Here is a 21,111-nt window from a genome sequence, read left to right on the forward strand (position 1 = left end):
ATTGCTCATTCATATTTTACCTTAGAGGGAAGTATCTTAAAGGTAGATGTACAGAAGGATCACTGGGTACTTAAATAGATGGAATAAAATATAGATGGATGAAATATAGATAGATATCATTATAGTGTATTTGAGATATTTACACATCGCTACATCTAAATCATGTCAGTTTGGCTATGTACACATGGACGGGACGGGGGGGTCCTTTTTGGTCACAGGTCTAAGATAGTTGAAAGGGTCTTTCATGACCCCCAGCAGCCTGCAAAGACATCAAATAATTTACATATATATTCTACTAAAATGGCATTTTAAAAATAAATCTCACGATTCCCACATAGATTTTGGTCTAATGAAACTCCCAATTTCCTAATTCCCAATGTATTCTGTATATAACATAACACTTTTCAGATTTACCTTGTTCCTGTATGAATCCTTTGTATGCTTGAGTGAAAATAAACAAACAATAACATTTTTTTAAAGGATTATTATATTTTATAATAAATATTAAGGGACTTAAGTTTACACCAGATCCATGATGACTTTATTTGTGTGATTAGATAGTCTGCATAGCTAGATATATTAACATATATGTATAATAAATAGATACATAGATAAATTAGTGAATTTACTGCAGGCCACACAAAACTGGTTCATTCATTTGATAAATTTGTCCTTTAAACTCACTCTCCTGTCTGAGCACACCTGAGAAAATCATTGTAGTTTTGATTTGAGCAAAATAATTTAAACATTCTCTTAACGTTTTTTGGTTTTTATTTATTTTTTCAGATAAAAAATTACTTTTAAAGGAAAAAGCAGTGGTTATAAAATTCAAATACGCAGGACAACTGCAAGATACAAATATTCCTCCATTATTCGAATTCACTGTGTGCCTTGACCTCCTTTTCCAAAACATTGCTGCTTCGACCGTATTCTCATACTGTGTTGAAGATGGTAATAGGCCTGCAGAACTTGCCTTGCGTTATTTTGATACAAATAAATATGAAATGGTTTACCAGGGAGTCAATTATCAATTTTATCATGAACAGAAACAAAATTACTGGTATACTGTATGTTTAACCCAGCAGAGGATCACAGGACAGCTGGAAGTTTATGTGGATGGGATCTCCGTCTTTAATACCATAACAAGTAATGATCCATTGAAAGGTCGGGGAAGTCTAGTGTTGGGTTCTAGCCATAAGAGGAGGGCAGGAATTATCGTAGAAGACGTAAATGACTCCTTTTTTGGAGAATTATACAACTTCCAGATGTGGAATTATTCAAGATTACCTAAACTGCATGACTGCTCCGAAGGAAATCTTCTCAGCTGGACAAAAGAGTCATGGAATTTCAAAATTACAATAGATGATGAGAATTTGCGCTGTGGTAAGTACTGCATTTCTTTTATTAAAAAAAGTTCTTAGATTTCCAGAATGCTCTGAAATAATGGCAACCAGGCGAAATTTATATATAAATTTAAATATATTGGTAGTCCCCAAGTTAAGGACATCCGACATATGGAGGACTCCTAGATACGAACGGGATGGGGGGTGGTTTGCATGACTTGCGGGGAAAAAATCTTTTGCTGTTCTGCAAGCTCTTGTAACTCTTTATTGACCAAGTCAAACGCTGCAGTTGTTTCTTTTTGCAAATCAAACCACAGCTTGGTCAGAAGTTAATGAATGTCTAGGCTCGATAAAGTTTTTTTTTCTTTGTTTGTGATTAACTCACAAACTCCAAATGGATTTGCCTTGGCAAACCTTAACACAAAATATCTTCATGTCAGCAATAAACAAAAAAGCAACTTTAGCAATAGTTTAGCAATTCCGCAGTCCAGCCACCAACGCCGCTCTGCCAGAAGGGCACCTGCTACTCATGGATTACAAGTGGCAGTATTAGTCTTTCATCAAAAAACTCCTGATTGCTCCATACATACCTGTCAGTCTGAAAACTCAGCCTGCATTGCGGTGGGATAGGAGGGGCCACCCAAATCCTTCCTTTCTATTCTGGAGTCCGGGCCCTGTAAGAAGCAAAATAGTCATCAACCAAGCTTTTCCAGAATGTTTCTACAGTAGGCAACCTTTTTTCAGAAGGATTATGACCTATAGCACAATATATCTGCTATCCAGGACCCACCCCTAGTGTAGTCCTGTCCTGTGCAAAATATTTTCAAATTTAGGAATTTTATTTTATTTTGGAAAGAATGGGGAAAGGTTAAAACCTTCACATAATGTATGATATTTGGTTTGCTCCTACTTTCTGCTCATTTAAAAGAGCGCTCAAAACCCATTTTTTCAAACTTGCCTACCCGTCTTCCTCTGTCATTTGAAACCACCACTACATATCTCCCATCCTATTGCGTGTGAAATTCCCCCGCCTACTAGATTGTAAGCTCTTCGGGGCAGGGCCCTCTCCTCCTGTATCACTGTCTGTATTAGTCTGTCATTTGCAATCCCTATTTAATGTACAGCGCTGCATAATATGTTGGCGCTATATAAATCCTGTTTATCAATAATAATAATAATAATAATGATAAAACAGTGAAATAGATAACAATAAACACTGACAGAGGTCCTAGAAATCCCCTATGTGACTGTTTTTCTTTACTTCTACATTGCTTTTAATGAGTTTTCTTCACTTCTTATCCATGTGCGACAACTTTAATCAGACAAGAAGAGAAGGAATCTCTCCAACTGAGCCTCCCACCATTTTCACCTTTACGTACAATTTGTTCATTAATTGAATGCTATAAAGATCATGCAATACAAATACAAGGAAGATTCATTATTGCAATTTGATTGTTTGTAGCTAAAGTCATTTAGATGTTATTTATTGTCACTGGGAAAATGAACCTATGCACAATTATTGACTACATAGATGTCGGACTAATGAATTTGCTGGAAGATCATTCACAGAAATTATTGACATTTTCCAACCATATTCAGCTGCAACAATATTCACGGGCACAAAAAATAAATAAATAAGACAAAACAGTCTAGGTCTAATTCAACATACATTTCTTAACAACAACTCCAGCCACACACATTGTTTTAAAAGTACCAACAACCCACACACACTTCCTTCTACACTCATCATTGTCCCTATTGCTGTTCATATGAAGAAACAGACAAGAAACAGTTGTTACCCAGCACATAGTACAGCTCTGTTAGACTTTGGTGACAGTGTGAGCTCTAGGGGGTCACTAGGTATTTTTTTGTAGTATTAATAAATGTATTGCTGGTGGCTAGATATGTCCTGTAAGCTGGATTGTGCCCTCAATAGGTAGTAGTTGGGGGGCTTCACTTTTTATCAGATTATTTTATAAAATATTGAGAATAAGAACTGTATCCCCATAGCAGAAATTCCAGATACTATATCTATACCTGCATTAACTACATGCTTCCTTATTGTAAGTGATTAAGAAAGTATTAAAGCCAGAGACAGCCAGGCAACTTTCATTACAAGGAGAAGATCAGCAATAAGGATAGATGGGTGTAGTAAAACATTCCAAACAGATAGATACTTTTTTAATTGCAGAAGGGACATCACATTTTCCTTTTGCAATAAACAACCTTGCAGTTTTTTATTGTTACAGTATAATTTCACTTTGAACGTGAAGCGGAGTTGACATAAAACAATTCTTCATTATGAGAACTTTAACACTACTGACAAATGTACATACAAGATTGGAATTTCATCCATTTAAATGAGAACTAGCAGTAGCAAAACTCACAACATTTTCTGAACATGATTTAATTTAATACAAGCCCAAATGCTTTTGTAATTGTATTATTATTTTACTTTTTTAACAATGCATCTAAATACAAACAACAGATGCATGTCAATAGCTATGCCCCTTGTACATTTTAATTTAAAAAATGTTCATTTTCATTTGCATGTGCCTTGTCTGTTTCTTAAAAATATAAAGCAGTTAGGTTAGGAAAGGTTTCTGCAATTTTGCTTTGTTCAAGAATCAGATCAATCCTTACAATCAGTATAATTCCAGCAGTGTCAGATGTCTGCTACCCCACCATGGTTCTATATGCTGGCACCTCATTGTACTTTATTATAATACACCATAGCAATGTTGGGGCCAGAAAATGTAACCACTGCAGGATACACACAGGCATCTAACATTCCTGGATGGACCAGTTAAGAAGATTCTTCAGACAGTCAGCACATTAACAAAGCAAAGATTTCACTTAGATGCAGTAGGACAGATGAGTATAAACATTCTTACATTGCAGGGAACTAAATCTAATTAAAATGCAGGAATCAGCTTTTCGGAGCCTTTCCTTTCAATTTTGTTCATCATATGTTTAATTTACCATTTCAGCCAATGTGATAGATAAGCCATCTTCTACCATACCATCAACTTTTCAAACAACTACCAGTAAGTTTAAATTGCTTTTTTCATGTTTTATTTCTAAAGACAGTTTTTGCAGCTATACCTTCCATACTTAATTATATTAATTATATCATTTCAGCCACTGTGGCAAATACACCATCCTCCACCAAAACTACAACTTTTCAGCCAACTACCAGTATGTATAATTTACTTCCTTCTTTTTTCTTTTTCTTTTTTTAGTTTTCTAAAGTTTTTCTTTCTTTTTTTAGTTTTCTAAAGACACTTTTGGCAGATATCTCTTCCAGACCCAATATGTGTCATTTCTGAAGATGATTTTGTAGCTATACCTTCTCCACTTATTATGTTCATAAATTATTATTTACCATTTCAGCTACTGTGACAGATACACCATCCTCCACTACAACAACTTTTCAAACAACTACTAGTAAGTTAACTATACATCTTTTTTTTGTTATTTTTGTGACTTCTAAAGACATGTTTGCCAGTTATACCTTTCAGCCACTGTGGAAGGTACACCATCCCCCACCAAAACTACAACTTTTCAAACAACTACCAGTAATTTCAGTTTACTCACTGCTCTTTTTTGTTGTTATTTATGAAGACAATTTTGTAGCTATACAGTCCACATTGTATTATAAATTATTTAACTAACCATTTCACCCTCTGTGACAGGTACACCACTCTCCACCAAAATAACTTTTCAATCAACTACCAGTAAGTACAATTTACTTTCTTACTTTCTTTCTTTTGTTTGTTTGTTTCATTCTTTTTATATAGCGATATCTTCCACATCTAAAATTATTTTATTTACCATTTCATCAACTGTGACAGATACACCATCCTCCACTACAACAAGGACATCTTTTCAAACCACTACCAGTAAGTTAACTATACAGTGGTACCTTGGTATAAGTCCTTAATCCGTTCCAGATCCTTGGAAATAAAAGGAAAATGATTAATCCGTTCCCATGAACAAAAAATCCTATAGTTATTGGCATATTATACATTGATGGGGCTGTATGAAATAATTTAAACACTGCTTAATACTTAAATACATAAATACAAAAGCAATTAGATGAAATAAATGAAAATTTAACCTCACTTTACCTTGCTGGGAAGAGTTGAGTGCCTACTAGGATGGTGCTTAGAAGGGGGGAGGAGGAGATGTTATGTAATTCACAGAGAGTTATAGCGCGGGTTGTTCACTGAATGGCAGCAACTGGCGTACTGACGCTCGTGGGCAGTCGTGGCTTTGTCTCGGGAGAGGTAAATCAGGGTAGCGCGCGGTGTTATGACTCATTTTGACCCATACAAGTTCTAGCACAAGGGTTGTATAGCAAGCAAAATTTTTCGTGTCCAAACAGGACTTATAACAAGTTGGAGTTATTCCAAAGCGGACTTATACTGAGGTACCACTGTACTTCTTTTTCATTTATTTTTGTGATTTTTAAAGACACGTTTGCCAGCTATACCTTTGCACACCTACTTGTTCATAATTTAATTCATTTATTATTTTAGCCACTTTCACAGATACACCATCCTCCACCAAAACAACAACTTTTCAGCCAACTACCAGTATGTACAATTTACTTAATTCTTTTTCTCAGTTTTTTGTTTTTTTTGTAATTCTAAAGACACTTTTGGTAGCAATATCTTCCACACCTAATATGTGTTTTTTCTAAAGACAATTTAGTAGCTATACCTTCCCCACTTAATATGTTCATAAATGATTTATTTTACCATTTCAGCTACTGTGACAGATACACCATCCTCCACTAAAGCAACCACTTTTCATTCAACTACTAGTAAGTACAATTTACTTTCTTTCTTTCTTATCATGGTTACATAAATATATAGGTGAAGTAGGTAGTTAGAAAATTTCTGCAGACACAAGGAAGAATAGGAAAAATAAGTCAAACATTTCTACTACTGTTTTACAATTTTACAAATGACAGTGGAGTCAAATAATGGATTACAATGGTTGTAATTGTTATTACAATCAGGGCATGCGCAGAAGGAGCAGCCAGAGCCACTCGGAATGCATGACGTAGGTATCCCTTGAGGCATTGCAACCCCGCCACGGAGATGAAAACTTAAATTGGGGAGCTGCACCTTTTTTTAAAAAAAAAGTATGTTGAAAAAACAACAACATTTTTACTTTATTTAGAAGAGTCGTCTACCCTTAGGTTCCTAACATTAGGAAGATGTTTGAAAGTTACTGTATGTGAATGTGGTTTCACAATGAGATGTAGATATCTACTTATGATCATATTTTATGAGGGAACCCAAGCTATTGTTATTATTTTTTCCAGCTTTGTCACCTTCCACCAGCCAAACACCACTAGACCCCAACTTGTCATCCACTGAGACCAATATTGCTGCCACGACAAGTACTTCTAAAGTAACTACTGCACCTGGGCTTTACTCAACAACAATAGCGATGGGAAAAACTTCAGTGTCAGCAAAACCACCAGAATCCACAGATCAGCCAGAACTGTCATATAACTCTACACTATCCTCTACAACAGAGTCCCTCTCCGGAAATAGTCCAATAGTAAATTCCAGTATCATCTTACCAACCAAGAACAATGTTTCTACAACTGGAAACATATCATTAACCCATAACATTCATCCAAGAACAACAACATCCTCTGTGCCAATCTCATCGTGGGTAAACCAAACAACCAAACAGCAAACAACAGCTTACAGTACACTTGGAACCACACCTTCACATGTAACAACAAATTTAGGGTCATCGCCGGTCACTACTTACAACTCTACCTGGAGGTCATCTGAAGTCAAACCCTCTGCTCCTTCATTTACAGGTAAGGTCACAGTATAAAGGACCAAAACTAATTTACGTACTTGCTATAATTGGTGTACGGGTTAGCAATGTGCAGTAAATCAGATCAGAACAGTTTACTGTAGCTGTTTCTCAATGATTTAAAAGCATTTCTACTCACTGTACATCACCGTTACAAAACAAGCTTATTGAGGATGATGGATATTCTTGTCAAACATTGCAATCTCTACACATACATAGGCAGCTGCTTACTAAAGTCAATGGGAATTTGCTGATCTGCATTCAACGTGTGTGCCACTTAAATGAAGGAGAACAATTTTCTTTAAAAAATAAATGAGGTCAGTTGTGCTACTGAATGGAGATGGTAAAATCAGGTAAAGTATTTTGAACTGACCCCTACAGAAATTCAAGGCATCGAGAATTGTAAATGTTTTTTAATCTAAAAGGAATAAACACATAGCAGATGTATAAAGCAGTGCTGTTTGCACCATCTGTTTCTGAAATAACCAATATAGAGATTTGCAATGGCTGCAACTGGAATTAAAGTGTACATGTGTTCAGATTGAATGAGTTAAACTAATAATATCCTGTATCTGATTAGAACATACTAAAAGTGTTCCCTTTTGTCTGTCTGATTCCTGAGTGATTTATAGGAATTATTTTATATAAATCTCATCTGAAGATCCAACTGACAGAGGTTCAGTGGGAGGGCAAGATAGCAGTGCTTATACCAGGTACTTCTTTGTTTGTTACTCTTGTAGCATTGTATCCACAGACAAGAGTACCAAGGTATAGATGGCATATGTATCCATCAGGGACTTTGTAATCTGTAGGAATCTGTAGGAAGGAGCATTACCACATATTAGGTGATGTCAGGGTATAAAGAACAATTATAGAGTATTCCTTGACAAAGTTACAAGTTCTTTTGACAGGCCACCAATCTTAATGGATAGAGAGTCTACATGAGTGTCTAAAGGAGAGCTCAATTATGGCAGCTTCAGTTTTATTCTCATGGATTTATTTAAATCCTCCAACATAAACAAAACATATTATTAAATCCAATTTTCCAGAGTTAAGTCTTGTTAGATTTTTGTACGTACTTAGTGGTTTGGTTGGTACACAAAACATTATTAAATCTGTCAAACTCACCTACAAATGATTGATCTGAATGGCGTTCATCCTTTTCAAAAATTTTAAGTGCTTTAATAATAATTTGACTGTTGTTCTAAGATTTTTTTATTCTGAATAAATGCTTACATTCCCTTGCAGAGTTAACATCTTACTACTTTTTTTAGTTTAAGTTGTTAGAAATTCTATCAGGACCTCTATCAGTGGTGAAATTATCCCCAATGAGGTGGTCAATGTTATTGGTGTCAAAAGTTAAAAAAATCAAGTTACCAGAACAATAAATAGGGAATTTTTCACTGGGGCACTTGTTCCGGTGACAGCTATCAAGCAAGGGATTTAAATGTACTTTAGAAGAGACCTGTATTTGGAGAAGTATGGAAGCTGTTAAGGCTGTTCTCTTTCTGAAATTACTTTGTGCCTGGCTGTCATTGACTCCAATACTTTCAGATTCTGTGGCTCAGAACAACTTTGCAGATTAGAGAACACGAAATATATCAGAGCTCCTGGTCTACAGTCTTGCTCCAGGTTCATAAAACAAAAGTATCAGTGTTATTAGATCAGAATGTTAGCCAGGCTGACAGATAGCTTCCATATCCTTTCAGAATACTTTTTATTTAATGTGATTTATCTCCTTGTCAACAGAACTCTTGGTTGGAAATCCCTATTCAAATTTCCCAACATATACAAATAGAGATAGTGATACCTTTACAATGATATTCTTTATTCTATCATTTTAATATTGGACATAAACATTGCAATCAAAAGCATGCAAATCAGCTGCAAGCTGAAGGGGCACATGCCTTTTGGAGGTGCATTGGTGTGTGATTGACAATAAATAGCATTGCATCATGCCAACACATTTTTTGTAGTGCCAGGATGTCAGTTGGCTGTAAAGTTCAAAAAATTACTGAACAGTTTACATTACTACATACAATTTACCATTAAACACATAGTATTTAAAAAAAAAAAAGAAAACACAAATTAAAACTGTTTCCATAACTTGCCTTTAATTGATTTCATGATTTTAATACTGGAAGATAGTTAAAAATTATTTAAAAATGCTCTTGTATAAAAATATGAGTATTTAGATGAACATACAGAAGGTCAGATTGGGTTTGCACAGCAATCTATCATCTTTACAGAATGGTACCAGAAGCTGGCAAAAATATTGGCAATAAATAATATATTTACTTGTGCAGCCTAATGCAACTCATCTGCATGAAATAATTGTTTGAGGAATAATTGATAAGAGAATAGGAGAAAAACTTACAAACTCCTCCCTTTCCTACAAGACCAAGCAGTCTGGACACTGACACCATCACATTTAGTGCAAATCTATCAATCTTTTACTGTACAGAATGATGTAGGGTCTATCTACATCTAGGAGCATTGGCTGGCCACAGCAGGAGAAAGCTAAGTTTTACACATATTCTATCATTGCTAGAACATTTTACATTAGTTGTAAAGTTACATAGACCAAGATGGAATTCCTTGTAATGATTCTCACTGGGATGAAAAAATATTATCCTTATGGGTTTTGTATTTGCAGGTACTCAGGCTATATCTACAAGAAATCCTGACATTTTCACAACTGACAGTGCAACATCTAAGGGCATAGGACCACCAGATGGAAATTCAACCTCCACTCAGACTGTAACTACAAGGAATTCCGAAATATTCACAACAGAAGGGGCAACATCTAAGGACATAGAACCATCAGCTGGAAATTCAACAACCACTCAGGCTGTAACTACAGGGAACCCTGAAATTTTTACAACTGTCCAGGCCTCATCTAAGGACATAGAACCACCAGTTGGAAACTTAACCTCCACAAAGTCCCCATCATCCACCACTTCAAGTGATTTTACAACACATGATATTATTAGCGCATCTACTACATCCTCTTCTACTCCATCTACTTCATTACAGCCGAGTAGCGGTTCTCTGGAAATCAACACCTCAACTGTTCCAGATAGAGCTAGCACATTAATTTCCACATCATCACCTGCTCCTTCTGGGATTACAGAATCGTTAGTATCACAGTCAGGATTCACAAACACTGCAACTACAGAAAACAGCAATAAACCTGAACAGGCAACCACAGGTATGGTGAAAAAAAAAATACCACATCTATGAATACATTGTGTTTTTTATCGTTAGATTTAGTGCAAATGTGCAGAATTCTATCAAGATATATTCTATCTAGCTGCAGTTGTTCTACGTGAGCACAGCTTGACTTTAGAAGCTCCCTATCATGCAATTCTCATTGTTAACTTGCCCAAGAGCATGCAATTCTGACTCATTTGTCATTTATTCTTATTTTCTCCAAGAACAAACTGTGGGCATTGTGGTATATAGTCAAATACCTTACTCAATGCCCTAATAAATGTTATTACAGTTTCATTATCCAATAAAAATATTTTAGACAATTTCTATATTTGTATATTCTATAATGTACGTAAGTGCTAATAATAATTAAAAACTTAAAGTGAAACCTCAATAGCTGCATTTGTCCTTTTATAATATTTCCCTTTAATGTTCCCTAGTCAGTTACTTCGTTGTCAATATAACACCTAAATTTTCAGAAGTGGTGATGAATGGAGATGTGGCTGCTTAGCTCGTGAAAAGCATGGTGAGACATGTAAATTTGTATATTTGACAAGCCAATATAATGAATAATCTGTTTCTTGACAATTGTCCACAAATATCCTGGAACATCCCAATCTGATTTGGAAACCTGGTAGGGGTGGACTTTGACAAATACGGTTAATATGGTTGCTGTTGAGCTCACATTGCAAGAAGGACTCCTTGTTCTAGTAAAGGTACCTGGTGTTCAGATAGTCAAATTTTATTGAAGAGCTTGTTCTAAAATGAAATGTGAACTAACTTTCATAGGATCACAGCTTCTTACAATGTTGGCCATGTTCGAAAAAGCTAAATATTTTCCAAATATTTGTTTATAATAACCGCAGATACCCATGAATGCTTTCTTTCTGTGTGTTCTGCACTCAATAAAATGTAGAAGAACTTAAAGTACTTCTCACACCACACCAACAGCCAGACCCTGGGATTTGGATGCATTTACGATATATGGTACTGGGGGATTTGTTGATCTCAGCCTGGGTAAATGTTGGGTGTATCTCATATGAAAAGTGGGAGAAACTACTATGATAGAGTGAATGTAAAAAGTTTAAATTTGACTGAAACTTTTTAGGGAAAAGTTTTGCATAACATTTGATTATAATGAATTATGAACATGTTGCAAGGCTTTAATGTATGACATTTCTTCTATAAATGTCTGTACTCATTTAGGATGACAAATTCAATGTGTGATTCTAAAATAAGACACTGTATAACACCATTGTTTTCTTCTACAGATGGACTTTTATTTTAATACTACAGTTTTTTCTGTACTGGAAATAACTGTATCTGGAGGACCAAGGTATGTAATGTCAATCATGATACCTGAGTAGGGTCACCTCTTATATCCCAATTTAAGATGATATTTTCTTTATTTTTGTGTAGTGCTGTATTGTTGACTTTGCAGTAAGATAGGATTTAGGTGTTTTTTTTATTTAAAATCTATACCTCTTTCATTTGTTGAGTTCATTAATGCAAAGAATTTACTTTTCAGTTTTATTTCAAAAGTTTGTAATTGTATTGTCTAGATGCCACATTGCCCAGTGACTTTTTATTCATTTTTATTTCATAAGATACTGATCCATACTACATTAGCAATACAAGTCAAATATAGTTCATTAATTATATGCTTGTTTCAGGGAAGTGAAGCAGAAAATGCTGAAGTCTTTTGATCAGCATGACTGCCAGGACGTTAGCATTTTTAAAAGGAGAAGCCAGAATTATACAGGATTCCTTGTCTAGCTACTACACATACCATGCTATGATCTAGGCAGCTCATGGTCTTAATAAGTGGTTTTCCTTTTCGTTTGGATCATTAGAAGTTTAATCATTTTTTATGTATTATTTTTTGTTGATAATTGTAACATATCTGCAAACAATGCTTCTCAATGGCCCTAATTTATTAAAGCTCCCCAAGGCTGGAGAGGATACACTTTCATCAGTGAAGCTGGGTGATCCAGCAAACCTGGAAGGGATTTCCTAAAAGTCATTTGCTATTTGTTAGCAAATGTTTTCAATCTTGGACCAGATGCATTCAAGGTTTGCTGGATCACCCAGCTTCACTGATGAAAGTGTATCCTGTCCAGGCTTGGAGAGCTTTAATAAATCAGGACCAATGTCTTAATTTTGCTCAATGATATTATTTGAAACAATAACTAAACCATAAAACAGTGGCATTCCATGGGTGGGGCAGTAAAAACAGACATCCCTGGATACAGGCAATAAAGGTATGCCAGTGCAAACAAAGAACCCTCTACTTGCTTAGGTAAGTGGTCATTAACTACACCAAAGATCTATTAAGCTTAGTTCCTACTAACCACCACCAATGTAAGAGAACAAGTCACCACTGATTACTAATGTAAGGGGGTACGTTGATGATCGTCCATGTATAGGGATCCAAAACATAACATCATAACATGCTCTAAATTGCATCTACAGCTAACCTCTTCATTTTAAAAATTGTGCTCTACATTCTGCATGTTGTGCTATGTATTACATACTCTCTGTGTGCTGCTCTTTACATTATATATTCTTGATTTCTTTTTGTATTTTCTTGCTATTATCACAAATAATTTACCTCCATGATTACTTATGAAGATATGTTTGTTACACAAAAGAGGAATATACTACAAATAATTATCTGCTATGATTATACAATATACTGCATATGCCATTGCTTTTAGATGAAAATATCAATCTTTGGGGATAATAGTAATTTGTAAGAAAAAATATAATATTTTTGTTTTATTGTCTTTCCAAGTAATGCAGTTGCTTTATCTTTTAATTTCAATCGTTTATAATCTAATTTTATCTGCTGATCTAATGGTATTATTCCAATGTTTGCAGCAGTAATGAACCTGGGAATGTCCCTACACATAAAAGCAATAAAAAGGTAAAAACGGCTTCCTTTTTACAAGGCTGTCACTAGGATTTTGTATTATTAAATGTTTGTTTAGTATGGTGATGGGATCGGTAAAATGTACTCAAATACGAATCTGATAAAGAAAAGATAAAACGTAAGTAATCAGGGGCATTTATCACATCATAAATGATGCACAAATCAAGGATAGGCAGAAGGAGAATTGCCAGCAAAGTCAGAACACTACTAGGGCCCAGTGATGGGGACAGAGCTTGTCAGGGATGAGTGGGCATCAGTTTACAGAAATAACTAATAATATTTTGCAACTAACACTAGTAGCCATAATAATGATTATCACATTAGTTGTTATTTTATTGTATCTTTTATAATTGTATCATTTTTTTGGCAACACATGCAGACAGCTGTTTATAGCTAAGGAGGTATACAGGGTTCATATATCTTACTGCACAGTCTGCAAGGGGTAATATATGACCGGCAACAATGATTCTTCTCCTGTATGTTTGATTTCAGCTTCACATGGAGAACAGTACTTGGTTTATTGTGACATGACCATAGATCTTCTATGTATAAATTGCCTCAGTAGCTCCCTTATGGGACACAGGTTTACTGCCAAGCCCATAGCAGTCATATGAACTGCTATAGCTATTGTTACACCTATATTAGTAAGTTGTTAAAGCAGTTACCATATACATAAAAAAACTTTTATGGCTTACAGCTGCTCTAATTTTGTATTGCCTTGAAATCTCAAAGTTGACATATATTCTCTGTTTCCATTTCGACGTTGGTTATACGGCATCTGAATTGAGAATAGTGAAAAAGCTAGAACTTAAATTTTACTATTCTGTTTTAGAAGTTTTGCAATGATCAACTAATAGTTAAAAAAATACAGAAATTATTCTGTCTGTGATTCAGAGCTTAAAATTATTTGTGACTAGGGAAAACCAGCCAATTTTGCTGGATGATGCTGGTTGATGTGACGGATACTACACCTTAGATATAATAAAATGCATTATTGCACTCCATAAGTGTTGACTGCACTGATAACAGCATTTTTAAAATACTGGTGGTCAGATGTAAGGCTAAGTACACACATTGGATAATCATTGCCCAGGACAAACAGTCATGCTCATCTTGTGGACAGTGGTCACCCGATGTCATTCATGGATCCCTCACCACGGATCAATGATCACCAATGGGAAACTACTGCTTTGCAAATCAAGGGAGGAGAGCACAGCAAGGTACCACTTTATTGTCCTCTACCTTTCCCTCTCCAGAGAACAGAATAAGTGCTGCTGGTTCATCTACAACCATCTGTCACTAGGAACAATAATGATAGATCGTTTCCAGCTACATAAATCTAATGGGTGTAAGTAGCCTAAAGTAAATTTTTTGCCCCAAGGGATTTGCAATCTAGAACACGTTTACCACTTTTAACCATAATAGTTTCTGATATGAAACATACAGGACAGAAAATACATAAAATAATAAACCTTTAAAATGTCTGCAAGCAATTGTATTCCTTGTTCAGAAAAGTTACTACAAAGCTAATGTGACAGCATGGCAACAGTTTTAAAATTAACTTTTACAGATCTGAGTTAGTTGATTCATTTTTCAGTTATTGAACCTGGTAAGGGTTGTGTTGAGGACAGCTTAGCCATCTATATAAAAGACAAATAAGAACGTACTGTTTGGAAGATGAGATGAAAGGAAGAAAGGGAGGGAAGAATAAATAAATAGGGGAAAACAAAAGGGAAAGAAAGAAGGTATATAGGTTAGAAGAAAGGGAGGTACAGTAGTGGTTTTCTATGAATACCAGCTCTGTGGCATACACAAATGAGGAATGCCAAGTGTAGTAATCCACCCTCCACCTCCACCACTCAATGAGTCCATTCCAGACACTGTCATGAAACTATGTAAACTGTACTACAGTACTTCCTCAATAAACCCCAAATATGTTGTTCTATTTGCTATATATATATAGATTAAAACCCAGCTAAACCTAAAAATGATAAGTGAAAACAAATAGTATTTAGAAGCAGTGTGGTGGACAAATACCTGTTTTGTGGGCCAAATGTGCATGCACACTGCTTTAAAACTATAACCTTGCATTTTTGAATTCAGCTGGTAGGAGGGTCAATTTAAACAGGATAGTGGACCCAAAGAAGAAAGAACACTAGGGGCTATACCATATTCCCAGCATCCCTGCTTTGCAGTGGAAACCATGGTCTATATTAGGAGAAACAGGGCTTGATGTTACATGAAGTATGTGGTGAGCAATTGTAGGATCTAAAATTGTTAATAGTCCTGGAGTGTGGACAGCTGTAAAAGTACTACCAAACACAGCTAAATGATGGGGTTGATTTACAAACAGAGATTAAACTTAGCAAATGGAGTGATCACTTTGCATGTATTAATTCAGTTAGTTTATTGAAGAAATAAAGCTCTACTAACTTCAGCCATCCAATCATGTGCAACCAAAAAACATGTTTTTGTTTAGATGTCCTTGCATATGACTGGGGTTTTTTTCTTAAGTGAATTTTACCTTCACTAAGAATGTAAATTATCCCCTCCAAAGTAATATACTGTACTTTGATAGGTACACAGCCAAAAGTAAACCTAAATGAGTTTTTTTATTTGTAAAATACCATTCCTAAGGTAATACTTTACAATACCAAAAATAAATGCTTTAAGAAAGTTCCTTGTTTGGTTTTGGGTTTGTTTGGGCTTTAAGATATAGTAATAGGGTAAGCTGATAACATAGTATTTTAAAGCGGAGATGGAAGCGGGATTCTTGAATCTAAAACATATTCTTACTGTTTGGCAAACAAATGAAACGTGTATGCTAATCACTAGACCAATTCTTTCACATTTATGGGAAACATTTTCACACACATGGAGGGTTGTTTACAAAGGCAAAAAATGTAGAGGTTGTAAAGTGATTTATAAATTCTCCATCTAGTAAAAACATTTACCTAAAACTGGAAAAGGGAGAGTGGGGCTGCAGTAATGCAGTTCAATGAGCATCTTGAGATCTGATATTGGAAAATGGGTTTGCTTTTATACACTACAAAGGAATGTCTGCTGTGAGCTCAAATCCATTGGGCTGGGGGGGGAAAGCTGATGCCAACCCTCGTTAACCTTTCATATGAAGGCAGCCTTAAAATCTGCAACAACGATGACAAATATTGAATGCACAATCCAATTCATTATCACTTTTTTCAAATGTTCAGACATCTGCTGATCTTTACTGTCCCAATCAGCTTCAATAGGTTTTAGATGGCAGATATTACTTACAGAATGTACATGACCTAATATTATCAAAGACTTCTGGTGATGCATGTCTGTATTTTTTCTTTTAATGTAATCTATCACCAAGCTTGTGTTAGAAACTTAAGATAAAAGCTGCTTTTCACTGATCTCTGCTGGTTCCATGACAAATCTGGGTGCATGTCAAAGAATGCTTCGCACATGGTTCAATTTATTCTCTTCTAAATTCTAAATTTAAAAATTCAAAGCAATGGGCCTGATTTATTAAAGCTCTCCAAGGCTGGAGAGAATACACTTTCATCAGTGAAGCTTGGTGATCCAGCAAACCTGGAATAGATTTCCTAAAAGTCATTTACTATTTGTTAGTAAATGTTTTCAATTCTGGACTATCTATTCTAGACAGATCTATTCCAGGTTTGGTGGATCACCCAGCTTTACTGATAAAAATGTACTCTCTCCCGCCTTGGATAGCCTAATAAATCTGGGCCAATGTTTCATATTACAATGTATGTGGATAGCTGAGAGCAGTTTTTATTAAAATTAACCTCTACATTTTTAGTACTATGAGGGGGTTCTGAGAAGTTCTTGAAGTTTTTGTTTCTCCAGGGAAAGTCAGCAAAGGACATCCACACTGAGATGTCACAAACACTGGGGGAGAAGTGTCCTTCCTTTCCTTGGAGAAACAAAAACTTCATGATGGCCCGTAACTCCAACAACGTGAAACTTTCTTGTGCCTCTGCCATCACAGCTTCTCACTAAAAGAAAAAAACAGTTTTAAGCATCTCAAAGACCTGATATTTGCACAGTTACATACTAAGAGATTAGGCTGTCATATGCCCCCCCACTCATTTTTCTATTTCATCTGGAAGAGGGGAAAGCCAGGAACTTCTCAGCACCCCCTCGTATATGACACTCATTGGGTCCAGAAGGAATCTTTTGTCTCACTATTATTTATGTACCATACTGATGGTTGCAGTGCATGGTGTCTGATTTTTTTCAACCTAATATCTGCTGTGAGATTATGGTATCCTTTCTCTTTTCTTCACCTCTATATTTATCTCATCATGATAAATATTGTGTATTCTGATTGTATTTTATTTATATATTTGTTTATTTTTACTGTGCTGCCAGAAAAGAGAGGCCAGTACGGACTCTGGCATACCAAAGTTAGTATATCTGTTGCATGCGATCAGTGTAATTTGTTGTGTTGTCATGCTACTTATAAGATTTTCTTTTCATGTAAAGTGGTTTTGTAAATGTGGCTTTTCACTTCTGTATACTTTTTTTTGTAAACATTTGTTTTGTATAGAGTAAAACACTTTTTATGGGGGGTATAGACAGTAATAAATAAGTGAAATTATGCTTTAAAATCTTTCTATTTCAAAGCATGCTGCAGGTTAAATCTCTGTTTTATTGTATCTCTTGAGAGGCGTGACTTTAAGAGGACCTATGTCAAATTGGGAAATGTCTGTTTTGTCCTTTAAATGTGACTGTGAATATTTTCTGTAAATATCAATTTACACTTATTATTTTTTATTTTCTGTAGCTACCATTCAAAATTGATCATTCAAGCAAACTCTTCAAGCTCTTCAGAATCTCTTGCTGTGGAGTTGCAAAATCTGCTTGAAAATCAGGAGGATTTTAAAGATGAACAGAGCAGTATAAGTCTCTCGGTACAAAGTGTGCGCATAAAGGCCTTAGGTGAATATTATTGTTATAAAACATTAGATACAAAGCTATAAAAACCTGTGTTATGGTTTAATTTCCTTCCTCTTTTCACTGACTAGTCCTGCAATGATTGTCCGTCAGAAAAACCAATGTGACTGCACGGCAGCAGCCTCATTAAAATCATACAATATAGTTTTACAGGTTACCACATCAAGGTCTCTGAGTTAATCAATTCTCTTGCAATAAAGTAAATTTATTTACATAAACAAGTAAACCCAATATTTGAGAGGCCAACATAAAATAATAAAAGAAAACCTATTAGTGCCTTGGCAAAAAAATTGAAATTCACATTTTGAATGTCCTAGTTTTGGGGTCTCCTAATATTTTTAATTCATATCAAGTTTAGAACATGTAGTTAGGAAAAAATTCTAAGCATACCAGTTATATACCCTGTTTCCCCTATAATAAGACACTGTCTTATATTTTTTGAAATGCCAAAATATGCCCTAGGTCTTATTTTCAGGGGGATGTCTTATTTTTCCATGAAGAAGACTACAGTACACATTTATTGTTGAAAATCACTCATGTGCCATATGTGCCATTGATTGTCCCCTTCTGATCACTCTGTGCCATTCATTGTCCCCTTCTGATCACTACCGTATGTGCCATTCATTGTCCCCTTCTGATCACTACCGTATGTGCCATTGATTGTCCCCTTCTGATCACTACCGTATGTGCCATTCATTGTCCCCATCTGATCACTGATTCGCTGGGTAACAGACTCTGTTAGGGCAGGGATCAGCAGCTTGCTTGTCCTTTCCTCCACCTACTTTTCATTACCAGTACCCTTAATGAATTACTGTAGAAAGGACCATTTGCTTCCATCATTTTCTATAGCTATCATTGTTGAACAACAAAAACATATGTACATGGAACATTACACCTTGTGTTAATGTAAGGACCCTGTTTTAAAGTCCCTACACCTTGGAAGCTATTCTACGCTGCACATGGCTCAGTGGTTAGCACCCTGGCCTTTGCAGTGCTGGGTCCCAGGTTTGAATCTTGGCCAAGACAATATCTGCATGGAGTTTGCAGGTTCTCCCTGTGTTTGCATGGGTTTCCTCTCATATACCAAAAACATGCAGTTAGGATAAATGGCTTCCCCACAAAACGGACCTTAGACTGTAATAATGACATGACTATGGTAGGGACATTAGATTGTGAGACCCTTTTAGGGACAGCTAGTGACATGACTATACACTTTGTACAGCACTGTGTAATATGTTGGCACTATATAAATACTGTGTAATATTAATAATATGCTACCCCAATCAGCGAAATGTTGATTGCTGGTTACCTTTAAGAATTGAAAAAGGGTCAACATGATATTGTGCTTGCAGTAGTTACTGATAGTTACAACTTTGTAGTATTACAATTACTGCAATTGTTTTTTGCGACTGTCTTACTATTCTTTTCTACGTTTGCACCATCTTCACCTTCTCTGGTATAATTACATAAACACACCATCACCTGTTGGGGGCACCAATGAGCCCATCAACTCTGCGCCTAAATTAAGAATCATAATTCAGATCGGGTTCATTTAAAGAAACACCCATATGATCAGATAAACTTTCAGAATGAGTCTATGGGGATCTTTTGATGAAACAACTGATTGTAGAGCAGTAAGTGTTTCAGCTACTTATCTTTAAATAGAAGATCTTTGGAGTGGTAGAATGGATGTACCTATCATGTACTTGTATTATATTCACTTCACTTGGAATTCTTAACAATGACATTTGCCTAACAATAATGTATGGAAGGCTTTTGTGCATGGTGTTGGTAATTTGCCTTACCCTGCCAAAAATCATTCACACATCAGGCTTGCATCCTAATCCAGCAAGTTGGAAGTAAAAACAAGGAGGTCTATTTAAAAAGCAGTGAATCTGACATTCACAGAAACATTCCCTAGTGGTAAAGTAAATACTGCCATTGAAAAACACGAACCTGGAAGATTCTCCATTGTATTCAATGTTTCATACACTGATATTAGTACACTGATAATATTGATGTCTTTGATATTTAAGAAGTCGATTAGTATTAGTATTACTGGGGTGTTACTTTAATTGCAAAAGAATAATTAATGTCATGGAAAGTCAAAGGATAAATTTAAAGCTGCTGAATACAAACCGCTTACTGTGTGTAATGCCTTACATCCATCCTTGATCAAATAACATTTATTACAAAATAGGTTTAGTACTTTGTATTGTGTTTGAAGGAGCATATTGTTAGCCAAAATTCCAGCTTAAAATAGTTATCTCATTAGTGAACCTATTTATTTGTATTTCTGATTATAAAGTAGCATTGAGTTTGTTTGAATTTAGTGCTAATGCATTTTATTTTTTTTGCCTGATTTAGAGAAATGTCCTGCTGAGACAAAGCAATATGATCGGTTTATTTATAGGTGGAATGAAACAAACCCTACTGAGACAGCAAAATCGGCGTGCTACACCGATCAAAATGAGTTTGTTTTAAGACGCTGGTAAGAGTTCTTTGTAAACTGTACATGTGGGATATATAATAGGTTGGGATTGTTTAGTTTTGCATTCAATTAATGAACTTGTTATGAGAGAAACTTCAATGCTGCAATTGCTTCCCACCCACCCAAATAAACTTTCACACCATCAAATACTAGAGGAGTATATGGATTGGTGAATGGCCAATAGGAAATCAGTGTCAGTTTGTCTCTTTGACCCTACATATTTATATATTTGACACTTTTATTATACAAAAAATGTTACATTAATATATATATATTATATATATATACTGATTACCTCAATTCATAACCTTAAACTCAAA

General features: G+C 35.4%; 1 protein-coding gene and 1 long non-coding RNA gene across 7 annotated transcripts in view; one reads left to right on the top strand and one right to left on the bottom strand.

Moving 5' to 3' along the window:
- The window catches only part of ADGRG4 (adhesion G protein-coupled receptor G4), a 56,410-nt gene that overhangs the window by 11,682 nt on the left and 23,617 nt on the right, over positions 1-21,111 (top strand). For 2 of the 5 annotated variants that reach the window (XR_011923579.1, XR_011923578.1), the window contains 12 exons: positions 787-1,383; positions 4,334-4,390; positions 4,485-4,541; positions 4,737-4,790; positions 5,039-5,245; positions 5,885-5,941; positions 6,115-6,171; positions 6,679-7,191; positions 9,847-10,401; positions 10,844-10,929; positions 11,675-11,739; positions 18,131-18,153. Coding sequence is in view for 2 of the 5 variants with exons in the window: in XM_072431715.1 (XP_072287816.1) it covers positions 787-1,383; positions 4,334-4,390; positions 4,485-4,541; positions 4,737-4,790; positions 5,039-5,245; positions 5,885-5,941; positions 6,115-6,171; positions 6,679-7,191; positions 9,847-10,401; positions 10,844-10,914 (2,225 nt within the window). In the remaining 3 variants the exon portion in view is untranslated. Of the gene's footprint in view, positions 1-786; positions 1,384-4,333; positions 4,391-4,484; positions 4,542-4,736; positions 4,791-5,038; positions 5,246-5,884; positions 5,942-6,114; positions 6,172-6,678; positions 7,192-9,846; positions 10,402-10,843; positions 11,740-18,130; positions 18,286-20,667; positions 20,792-21,111 lie in introns of those variants that run through there. The other 3 variants (XR_011923580.1, XM_072431715.1, XM_072431713.1) reach the window with 3 other exon arrangements.
- Positions 749-21,111, bottom strand: part of LOC140344527 (uncharacterized) — a 70,395-nt gene continuing 50,032 nt past the window's right edge. For both annotated transcript variants that reach the window (XR_011923581.1, XR_011923582.1), the window contains one exon: positions 749-2,017. This is a non-coding gene — a long non-coding RNA (uncharacterized lncRNA). The remainder of the gene's footprint in view (positions 2,018-21,111) is intronic.

Source organism: Pyxicephalus adspersus, chromosome Z (assembly GCF_032062135.1).
Source record: "Pyxicephalus adspersus chromosome Z, UCB_Pads_2.0, whole genome shotgun sequence".
Lineage (NCBI taxonomy): Eukaryota > Metazoa > Chordata > Amphibia > Anura > Pyxicephalidae > Pyxicephalus > Pyxicephalus adspersus.